The following is a 10,503-nucleotide window of genomic DNA, read 5'->3' as shown; positions in this document are numbered from 1 at the left end:
ACAAACGAAACATTTTTAGAAGAATATCTCAGCTCTGCTGGTCCTCACAATGCAAGTGAATACAGCATAAAAGTAATCCATACGACTACACTGGTTTAATCCATGTCTTCAGAAGTAAGACCACAGGTGTTGGTGAGAAACAGATCATTATTAAAGTCCTTTTTTTAAAAAAAATTGTACTATAAATTCTCATCCCTGCCCAGTAGGTGAAAAAAATGCACAAAGAATGTGAATCACCAAAAACAAAAGAAGAAGTGGACATTTATAGTTAAAAAGGACTTAAATATTGATCTGGTTCTCACCCACACTTATCATATTATGGATTACATTTATGCTGCCTTTATGTGCTTTTTTGAGCGTCAAAAGTTTGATACCCACATTCACTTGCATTGTGAGGACCTACAGAGCTATTTTTAAAATGTTCATTTTGGTTGAACTATCCCTTTAAAAATAGCGCTGCTCAGGTCTGTTGTTGAACTGAATGCCAGCAATGAGGCGTATGAGGAAAATATTTCATCCCATGGACGAAATTGTCAATTACTTTTTAAATAATCCATATTTTTAAATGGCTAGGACTGACAACTCCAGGTTTGTTTCACAGGGATCCTGAGAGGGGCGGTTGCGATGTTCATAAAATCACAAAAGAACTTAACCGGAACTTCCGGATTTTGCTTTTTCAGGAAGTGAGTCCTATGACAGCAGTCCTGTGACACCGCTGTGTTGGGGTTTGAGAAACGTATTGCACTGAAAACCGCACAAAATGGATTGATCGTATGATCATAGTAAGTAACACTCTTCAAAATCAAGATCATATGTTTAGTTATTATGATGGTAGACGTAGTATCTAGTGCTAGTCAACAGCTTTGATCAAACAATGGTGTGTGAGTGATGTTTTTGTGTAAGGTCTCAATCACTTCCTCTTTGTGTTTTGAAAATGTATTGCTGAAATGTAATTCGTTTAGGAATTGTTAAGTGTTGAATACAACGTCGAGGAAGTAACTTGTTTTGGAAAATAGTTTGTAAAAATTAAATAGAGATATTGTATAGATCAGATTTAGTTTAAGTTGAACTGTTTTAACTTTTGATTTACTGTAAAGTACAATGAGTAATACATGAAGGATATCACAACCATGCATGTAATTGATTTCTTGTTAATGTTTGCATTGGATGCATTCTTTCTCTGTTTTTACAGAGAAGAGCATGGAGAATGATGAATTTCCGCCAGCGGATGGGATGGATAGGTGTCGGACTGTACTTGTTGGCTAGTGTTGCTGGGGTTTATTATGTATTTGAGATCAGCCAAACATACAACCGGCTTGCACTGGCACATGTAGAAAAGGCAGCTGGAGCACAGACAAAATGGTCAGGAGATGCTTCATCCTCATCCCCTTCTTCAGCCTCATGGACACTGACTCTGAAATCAAGACTTCTCCTCTTGCCCTTCTGGGTGTGGGCCACCATTTTCCTCATTCCCTACCTCCAAGTGTTTCTCTTTCTGTATTCCTGCACAAGGGCAGACCCCAAGACTGTAGGATACTGTATTCTGCCCATCTGCCTGGCTGTTCTCTGCAACCGTCACCAAACTTTTGCCAAGGCCTCCAATCAGATCAGCAGGCTACAGCTGATTGACACCTAAATCGTTTAAGATGTGGGATCGGATCTTGGTACCATACTCTTTGGTGTGTTAGGGGTTGGGGAATATAAAAGTGCATTTGTAAACAAGATTATTGCATTGCCTGTACTTGTTCACGACTTTACATAAGAATTTTGCTGCAGACAGAGTGTGTATTTAGAGGGTTACGTTTTCTTTTCTTTTGAAAATAAGATGGTTAAAGCCATGTGAAGTTCAACACCAGTTCTTTTTTTTTTAAATTGCACTTTTGAGTGCAAAATCAGTGTGCTTTTAATTAAAGTAGATTTATAACAGGATCCAGAAGTATTTTTCATGTTGCCTCAGTCTGATGGTACTTAAAAAAAAAAAAAAAAAAAAAAAAAAATTTGAATAAATAATACTTTAAAATTTACTTTTATAATAGAAGGGAAATTTGATAAGTGAAATCTCAATCAAGTCATGGTCCAAGATGTCACCTGGATTTTTTTGCACTGAAGGTGCAAGCTGAGAAAGTCTTTGTCCGATAGCCACATGGCTTTAAAATGCTGCCAGTATTGCATGCTAAACATTTCAGTAGGATAAGGACAATGGATTGATAGTGTCACGATAACGTTCCTGCCGTTTTATTCAACTCCTGTGGTTAATATTCAGCGAGAGAAGCACTGACAGAACAAACAGTAAAAATGGTGCCACAAATGTGTGTTCCATTATTTGTCAACAGTGTCCATCTTTCTATTGGCTGTGAACATAGAGGGAACACTCAAAGAGGGAACAATGACAAAAAGTTGTAATTACGGAACTTTTTGTATAACCAGACATTTTTCTTATCTGCGATGAATACCTTTTTATATCAGTATTTTTTCTTCAAGTAGGACACATGACAAGGGAGTATTTTTTTACATCTCTTCAATTTGGGTTTGTTTGACAAATACTTATCATGGGTGAAACAGAGGAAAGACAGTATAGACGATTTTAAACATCTGTGGGTGGGTTTTGGATAACAGGTTCTACATGTCTGTATGGAATATTTGTGCACTGAACCTCATGTCTAACTGTAGAGAGATATCACCATAATTTTACAGTCTTATCTTGCAAAAACAATGGAAAGGTTATTTAGACCTGCAGGGTGTGGTAGGTTGTAATGAGTCACAAAGTTTATCCAACAACTGGACTTAACTCCAGAACTCACTCTTCAAAAGCTAATTTCAGCCTCTCCGACTGCCCTTTTTAATTTAGCCTTTGCCAAAAACCCAGGTGTTTAAATTTGCAATGTCATTGCTTGCAAGGAGACAATGCTGTTGTTAATGTGTGGATGGTTTTGACTTTAAGCCTTTGGTAAATGTTCAAATGGTTCAACAAGGCAAATTGTTTTTGTCTAAAAGGGCTTGTCTGTGAATTTATAATGGTAATGTTTAATCAGTATTTGTTAAGAACTTTCCATTGTAATCTTAATACACTGATTTGAAACAAGTCTGGATTCTGACAAAAATCAATCAATGTGCATTGCATATTTATTTGAAACTGGTACACTGATATAGATATATTTTGTCAATTAGAAACTCCATACATATTATAGGACCGTTTGCATTCAAAGTTTATTGCACAATGGTTTATTACACCTGTTAAAAAAAGTACTGATAACTGCTGTCAATTTGTAACTTTATGCCAGGAAATATGAAACACAAACAATTTTTTATCACACTGGTAATCTGTTGTTCCTGATGTATCCATGCCACTTTTTAAAAGAAACTCAAGTTACTTCAAAGAAATCCATTACCAAAAGCCAAAATAAAGCAAAATCCTGACAATTTCTCGAACTCATCATGGCTGCTTGTTTAACAATCTGTCATGAAAGTTAACAACACCTCTTTATGTAATAAATACCAAAACAGTAGAACAGCAGCTCTGAGGATCATGTCCGTAAGGTCTTTATTCGCTTTTTTGGAGGTTCTGAGTTTGACGTGGCGGCCATTTCCTTCGTACTATCCTCTTCGTCACTATCCTCTTCCTCATCATCTATAACATGGGATTCAAAAAGAGAAAGAAAAGATACAAATAATAGTTAATGGGGGGGGGGGGGGGGGGGGGGGGTGGTAATCTTAATAGGAATGAGGATGTGATAAATTATTAAAGGAATAGTTCACCCAAAAATATCTTTTGGTCCATACAATGCAAGTGAATGGTGACCAGAAATTTGAATCCCCAAAAATCACATAAAGGAAGCATAAAAGTAATCCATATGACTCCAGTGGTTTAATCAATGTCTTCTGAAGTGATATAAGTATGAGTGAGAAACAGATCAATATTTAAGTCCTTTTTTACCATAAATGTCTACTTTCACATTCTTCTTTTGTTTTTGGTGATGCATTCTTCGTACATATCGGCATCTACTGGGCATGGAGGAGAATTTATAGTAATAAAGGACTTAAATATTGATCTGTTTCTCACCCACAACTATAATATTGTATCTGAAGACATGGATCACCCTTGGAACGAGGGTGAGTAAAATATGACAGAACTTCCATGTTTATGTGAATAGACATGTCATCTGTGATGAAGGTCTAATGGCCGTAGTTGTTCACAAGTCGTTTGTGGATGGGAAACCGAAAGCTTTGAAAGAGACCTGTATTTTGCTGACGCTAAGAAAGAAAGATTGTTGTAAAGTGTTGGAAAGTAAAACATAAGGAGACTTCTAGCCACCTTTATAGACTGAGTTTCAAATGGGATACTACTACATTACTACTCTTCCCATTTCTGCCATAGTAATAATAGTAGGAGTAGTATGCCATTCCGAACTAATCCATATATATATATATATATATATATATATATATATATATATATATATATATATATATATTTATTTATTTATTTTTTGACCTCAGCAGCTTACCATCCACATCTCCTTTGCAGTTTCCCGTCGAACCCTTTTCTTGTTCGACAAGAGCCGTCAAAACCACTGAGATATCCTCATTTATTTTCTTAATGCCAGTTATCACTGATTTCAAATTGTCATCTACTTTAACTGCGAACTGGTTTGTCTGTCCATCTCTGTATTTCAGCTCGCCTTTCAGCTCGCACGTTGCCATGTTGAATGTAAACTGCAACCTTTGAACCCTGACCCTTGTTTCGCGAAAATTCCAGTGTATAATTCTTATTTATTTCTGTTTATTCTGTACATCGTAGTTACAAAAAGAATAAACTCTGTCATTTAAAAAATATTTTTTAGAACGTCCCGGAAGTCTCCCGCCAAAACAGCTCGTCTTTGGATAAACCGGAAGCAGCTTCGTTTTGTTATTGTCACAGATTCTCCGAGAAAATCGTTTCCGGGTAATTTCAAATTACATGACAGGTCCCGCATCTTTACTTTTGTTTTATCGCAGAGGACCAGCTACCGTCCCGGGGGTTTCTTCCACAGGCCAGTTGTTTCGTTTCACATCGCGTGATCAGAATGCCCTGGAACAGGAACTAGAAACATTTTTGCGCTCGTCTCTCTCTTCATGGATGGCGGCAAATGATGGAGAGGAGGAGGCTACTGTATCTCTGGTGGACGTGTTGGAAGAGGAGGAAGAACTGGAGAATGAAGCCTCTGCTGTCCTTGGAGGGAGTGATTCAGAGAAATGCTCGTATCCTGAGGTGATACATACCTGTGTTTAAACCTTGTTTTATTGTCTTAGATTTTATCTTTATTATAAACCATTAGATTATAAATTGACATGGTTGTAAATAGACAAAAACACGTTTTTTTTTATTTGTATTTATTTATTTTTTTTATGTTTGCATCGTGACGTGATGTAAGTGCAAACATTAATATTAATGCGTTAATGCTGTGTTGCCTATATTTGTTTTGAAATAAACCTTGCTACACAACTGACTTGCTTATTGATCCACGAGCAGACACTGGCTGGGCTCAGATGGCTTCTAACATCAATTAGCCTATCAGTATGCTCTGTCTGAATTTACTTGCGAATTAGAATAACCTGTCCTTAAAACAATGGTCTTTTTACCCTAACAGGGATATGTGAAGCGTCAAGCTCTGTATGCCTGCAACACCTGTACACCAAAGGGAGGAGAGCCAGCTGGAGTTTGTCTGGCATGTTCCTACAAGTGCCATGAAGGCCATGACCTTTTTGAGCTATATACCAAGAGGTAAATGTTCCCTCAATTAACATTTACATGTTGTTATAGCAGCAAACAGTGGGATCCCTGTAATTTTGCAATGAAATGTTCAACAAGCACATATGAATGTTGGTGTTCAGTTGTCCGCACTGTTTTGGCAATACAGTGTATCTTAGAATGTGCCAACTTAGTACTGCAGTGGTGGCATGCTTGATTTGTGCTTCTAGATAGGATATAAGGTTGTAGTTTTGGTTAAGAAATTATAGGAAAAGCGATAATGATTATTTAAACCTCTGTTGGTATTGCAGGAATTTTCGATGTGATTGTGGAAATGACAAGTTTGGGGAAATGGAATGCAAGCTATTTGTAGTAAGTTGTTTTTTCCCCCTTTGATTTGAATCTATGCTTTTTGTTTTAAAGGGGTCATGACATGAGGAACCACATTTTCCTTGATCTTTTAACATATGGTATAATAGTTCATAGTACTATAAAAACATACTGTAAGTTTCTCCTCACTGCAAAAAGAGCTTTTGTTGAAATCAAGATGCCAGAACAAGTCGTCCTCTACTTACTCCACATTGTGATGTCACACTGTGGTAGAAATTTACATCTGACCAACTCAACAAGAATACATCAACGCCTACTTTACCTTAACACCTCGGTAGCCCCCCTATTAGCGGTGAGCAGTGAGATGTCAAGGAGTGAGCAGGTCAGTCAAGAGCAGAGAACCAATCAGAACAGTGGGCGTTTACTGTCGAGTCTTAAAGGAGAAGCAGCACCAAAACAAGCATTTCACAGAGGGTCAGAATGAGGGAGGAAAGTTATCATATTTGACAAATATGACTTTTTTTGGTGCAGAAAACTTTACTATTGTTATTAGTGAACCTCAAAGAACATATTAAAATAATAATTAAAAAAAAAAGCATGTCATGACCCCTTTTAACTGTAGTAGTAATGGTACTCGCAAATTTGGTTTTCTGTCATTCAGGATAAAGAGAAAGTGAATTCAGGGAACAAATACAGCCACAATTTCTTTGGCTTGTATTGCACATGTGACAGACCCTACCCAGATCCAGAGGACGAGGTAATGTGTTTCAATTTGAGATGGATTCCAATATGTCCAGTATAGTATCATCAATGTGTCTGTCCTATTTTTTATTATTCTGTATTATTTTATTCCAAAGGTTCCTGATGAGATGATCCAGTGTGTAGTGTGTGAGGACTGGCTCCATGGTCGGGTTAGTTTTAGTAACCAAAATTGGTTTTGCAGGACATGATGGTTTAGTGTTCTTTTGGGAATCTGATGTATGTGGATAAGGAACATGTGTAGAGGAGGATTGATATGGACATGATGATTTGCATATGGCATTGTGATCAGTAAATACTACTACTACTCTACATAGCTGTCAATGTGAGCTTTCTATGGGCAATATTACTCACATTAGAGACACTACTGGAGAACATTATCAGAAAACTCTGTGCATTTCTCTCAGCATTTGGGTTGTGTGGTGCCAGATGGTGTAGAGCTACAAGAGATGATTTGCGAGTCTTGCATGAACAAATCACCTTTTCTGTGGACTTATGCTTTACATATCGCAGGTAAGGTGTTTTTCTTCGCTTCCATGATGCAATTATAGAAATTCAGTATGTAAATGATTGTAAAGATTTAAATGTATATTAAGGGACAATTCACCCTCATGCCAATCCAGAAGAGTGTGACCTTTTGTTTCTGCTGAACACAAAGATATTTGGAAGAATATTTAAACTCTTTTGGTCCATTCAATGCAGGTGAATGTTGGCCAGAACTTTGAAGCTCCAAAAAGCACAAAAAGACAGCATAAAAGTAATCCATAAGACTCCAGTGGTTAAATCCATGTCCTCAGAAGCAATATGATAGGTGTTGGTAAGAAACAGATCAGTATTTAAGTGCTTTTTTTTTTTTTTTTTTTTACTATAAATGTTCACCATCACTTCCATATTCTTTTTCAAATTTCTTTCCATCTTTTTCACTTATTAGTGAAGGCAGGAAGCTTTTTTAGCACTAATGCAACAAAATGAAGAACAAAGCCACACATTAGGTGTGTAATTATTACAAATGCTTGTCACTGCCTAAACCAGATAAATGAGTCTATTTTCATTGTTATTCTTCATTAACCATACAAAAAATGCATACAAATTAAACAGCAGTCAAAATCCTCAAGTAAAACTAAATTATTACCAATAACAATTTGCTTCCGCCATGATTCATAAATCGACGCCCCCAGTCAGGGCTCAAAGAAAATCCAGTTTCCAACTGATAATTACAACTTTATGGTGGCGTTCATGTGTGCTTAACTCGTAAATACGATAATTCTGACATGACTTGAACGCACCTGTAAAAAAAAGGACTTAAATATTGATCTGTTTCTCACCCACACCTATCACTTCTGAAGACATGGATTTAACCACTGGAGTCATATGGGTTACTTTTATGCTGCCTTTTTGTGCTTTTTAGAGCTTCAAAGTTCTTGCTACCATTCACTTGCATTAAATGGACCTACAGAGCCAAGATATTCTTCTAAAAAGTCATACACATCTGGGATGGCATGAGAGTGAGTAAATAAAATTTAGATTTTTCATTTTTGGCTGAACTATTCCTTTAAAATTTTGATCAGATACACATAATTTAGCAGTTAACCCAGGCATCCTCTACTGAACATTTATGAATTGGGAATAATTATTATGTCTTGTTTGTATCAGTGCCACCAATAACAAAAGTAAGTCTGTGCAAAGAAGAGGAGGAAGTAAAGGTGGAGGTAGAAAATGATGAAAAGGAGAAAAAGGTTAAAAATGAGAACCCAAAGAGCCCCTTGGATGAGAAGGTATTACTGTCTATTGTATGTATGTCTGTTTTCTTAGGTGCGTGAATGATGGCTGAATCATGACGTTTTTGTGTACTATTCATTCCTGTTCAGTAAAAACATTTGCTGACAATCATACTTAAATCTTCTTTAAAACAATTGTTAAATGATAAACAAACTAGAGTTTTGAGATGCTTTATGCACTAAAATATTAAGCTGTTTTTTTTTTTTACTGTTCTGCCTTTGTTTTACCACAAGATGGCGTAGCATTTTTTTTGTGTGTGTCAATTTTAACGTCTTGCCTCCAGAGGGTGACATTTGTACCACCCTGTTTTTATTTTCTCTGCCACATTAGGTTCAGGTCAACGGGACATCCGCCTGTAAACGGAAACACCAGGATGAAACTGAAGGTTTCTCAGAGGAGGGCTCATGCTCAGGTTGCAGGCTGAGAGAGATGAAGGCCTCCGAGAGGAGCCGGACTCTGCAGGGTTCTGTGTTCTGGCCCTCTGCCTGGCGTACCAAACTCTGCACCTGCACTGACTGCAAGGTACAGCTCAAACGCAGAGATTAAAGGAATAGTTGTCATGAAAATTCATCATTTATTCAACTTTGTGTCCTTCCAAACCTTAATGACTTTCCTTTGCTTGCTTAGATCCTCTATGCAAACGCAGGAGTGTCTTTCCTCATGGATGAGATCGACACGGTCCTGGCATATGAGAACAAGGGCAAGTCCACAGAGCAGGCTGAGCAAACCAGTGGAGGAGAGGGTCGTGACCCTTTGATGTCAGCCCTAAACACCCTGAATCGTGTTCAGCAGTTGGAGATCATCCATGGTTAGCAGGATTTTTTGGTACTAGTATCCTTACATATCAGATTTAAAATGTCAAGTAAACTGTGATTAGAGCCAAAAATGTTATTTTTATCCAGAGTATAATGACATGAAGACAGAACTGAAGGACTACCTGCAAAGATTTGCTGCAGAAGGCAAGGTAGGCTCATGACACTTCTCTCAGTGCTTCATACATGTGGTTGAGCTGAAAAAAGAATGTCCTGCCTTTTTGGCACATTATTAATCGCAAATGAAAATCATAAATCTCCTTTGCTAAGGTGGTGAGACCTGAGGACATTCGTCAGTTTTTTGAACAGCAGCAAAGCCGTAAGAGAAGAAGAGCCAATGTGGGCCAGTACTGCTGCAGCTAAACCGTCCTTCACCATTGCCACTTCAAGCATACCAGCTACATCCAAACCTTCATGTTGTTGTTTTTTTTTTCCCCTTTAGACCCCCACTGGAACATTTTATAAAAAAATAAATATGCAGTTTAAATTCAGGCCCTCATAACCTTTGTATGATTTTGACCTTGTGTGATGTCAGGTTTTGTGATCCCAAAGATGTAGCTGTAATTCTTTTCTCACAATCCTGCCATTTCAAACAGGGCTCGAGTTTGAGATGATGTTCAGCTTGACTTGTCTTGATTGGCTCAGTGTCCAGATTCATAATGGGAGGAAAAGCACCTCTGTAATGCCATGTGAATAGGAATTGCAGTTATTCCTCAGGATTTTTAAAATGGTGCCACTGTTATTATCATTATGGAAGGCTATTAAGGAAGTCATGATCTCATGATTGTAGTCGGCGTTAATTCTGTTAAATTTCTGGTGAGATGGCAGATATTAATATTCTGGATGTCAGGGTCAATAGCGCCACAGCCTGCAGATATTTTAACCTAAATCTATGGAAGCACTGCATATTCCCTCACCTACTGTATCTCAAGATATTTGCATAGGCTAAAGGTAAGAAAGTCAGGTTGTTCAGTTCACTTACAATTGTAAAAATATTGATTATTTTACCTTGTTTTAACCTGTTGTTTGTAGACTTTTCCTTTTTATGTCCTACCTTTGAGAAATAAACATGGTAATACATGTGGCCCTGTGATG

At 37.4% G+C, this 10,503-nt stretch overlaps 3 protein-coding genes across 3 annotated transcripts; 2 read left to right on the top strand and 1 right to left on the bottom strand.

Annotated features, from left to right (window-relative positions):
• The first annotated feature begins 651 nt into the window (after positions 1-651).
• tmem251 (transmembrane protein 251) lies at positions 652-1,929 on the top strand. The gene is made up of 2 exons (XM_051654936.1): positions 652-782; positions 1,193-1,929. Exons 1-2 carry the CDS (start codon positions 774-776, stop codon positions 1,634-1,636), a joined length of 453 nt encoding a protein of 150 aa, XP_051510896.1. The 5' UTR covers positions 652-773; the 3' UTR covers positions 1,637-1,929.
• A 42-nt stretch (positions 1,930-1,971) lies between these two features.
• On the bottom strand, positions 1,972-4,701 carry si:dkeyp-55f12.3 (uncharacterized protein LOC568418 homolog). Its single transcript, XM_051654937.1, has 2 exons — positions 4,506-4,701; positions 1,972-3,628 (listed from the first exon to the last, which is right to left on the bottom strand). The coding sequence occupies exons 1-2, from the start codon at positions 4,699-4,701 to the stop codon at positions 3,525-3,527; spliced, it is 300 nt and encodes a 99-aa protein (XP_051510897.1). The 3' UTR covers positions 1,972-3,524.
• A 256-nt stretch (positions 4,702-4,957) lies between these two features.
• On the top strand, positions 4,958-10,492 carry LOC127415921 (putative E3 ubiquitin-protein ligase UBR7). Its single transcript, XM_051654935.1, has 11 exons — positions 4,958-5,248; positions 5,628-5,761; positions 6,040-6,100; positions 6,720-6,815; positions 6,916-6,969; positions 7,225-7,330; positions 8,471-8,592; positions 8,927-9,118; positions 9,224-9,404; positions 9,499-9,560; positions 9,679-10,492. Exons 1-11 carry the CDS (start codon positions 4,958-4,960, stop codon positions 9,769-9,771), a joined length of 1,392 nt encoding a protein of 463 aa, XP_051510895.1. The 3' UTR covers positions 9,772-10,492.
• The last annotated feature ends 11 nt before the right edge of the window (positions 10,493-10,503 follow it).

Source organism: Myxocyprinus asiaticus, chromosome 25 (assembly GCF_019703515.2).
Source record: "Myxocyprinus asiaticus isolate MX2 ecotype Aquarium Trade chromosome 25, UBuf_Myxa_2, whole genome shotgun sequence".
Lineage (NCBI taxonomy): Eukaryota > Metazoa > Chordata > Actinopteri > Cypriniformes > Catostomidae > Myxocyprinus > Myxocyprinus asiaticus.
The sequence above is the reverse complement of the archived record's forward strand: the minus strand, read 5'-3'. Positions and strand labels throughout refer to the sequence as shown.

Bases quoted from the DNA above. Each gene is read 5' to 3' on its own strand.
- si:dkeyp-55f12.3 (XM_051654937.1), bottom strand. From the start codon at position 4,701: ATGGCAACGTGCGAGCTGAAAGGCGAGCTGAAATACAGAGATGGACAG. The intron at 3,629-4,505 runs GTAAGCTGCTGA...CCCATGTTATAG, and splicing joins CTGCAAAGGAGATGTGGATG to ATGATGAGGAAGAGGATAGT.
- LOC127415921 (XM_051654935.1), top strand. From the start codon at position 4,958: ATGACAGGTCCCGCATCTTTACTTTTGTTTTATCGCAGAGGACCAGCT. The intron at 6,816-6,915 runs GTAATGTGTTTC...TTTATTCCAAAG, and splicing joins ACCCAGATCCAGAGGACGAG to GTTCCTGATGAGATGATCCA. The intron at 9,405-9,498 runs GTTAGCAGGATT...ATTTTTATCCAG, and splicing joins GCAGTTGGAGATCATCCATG to AGTATAATGACATGAAGACA.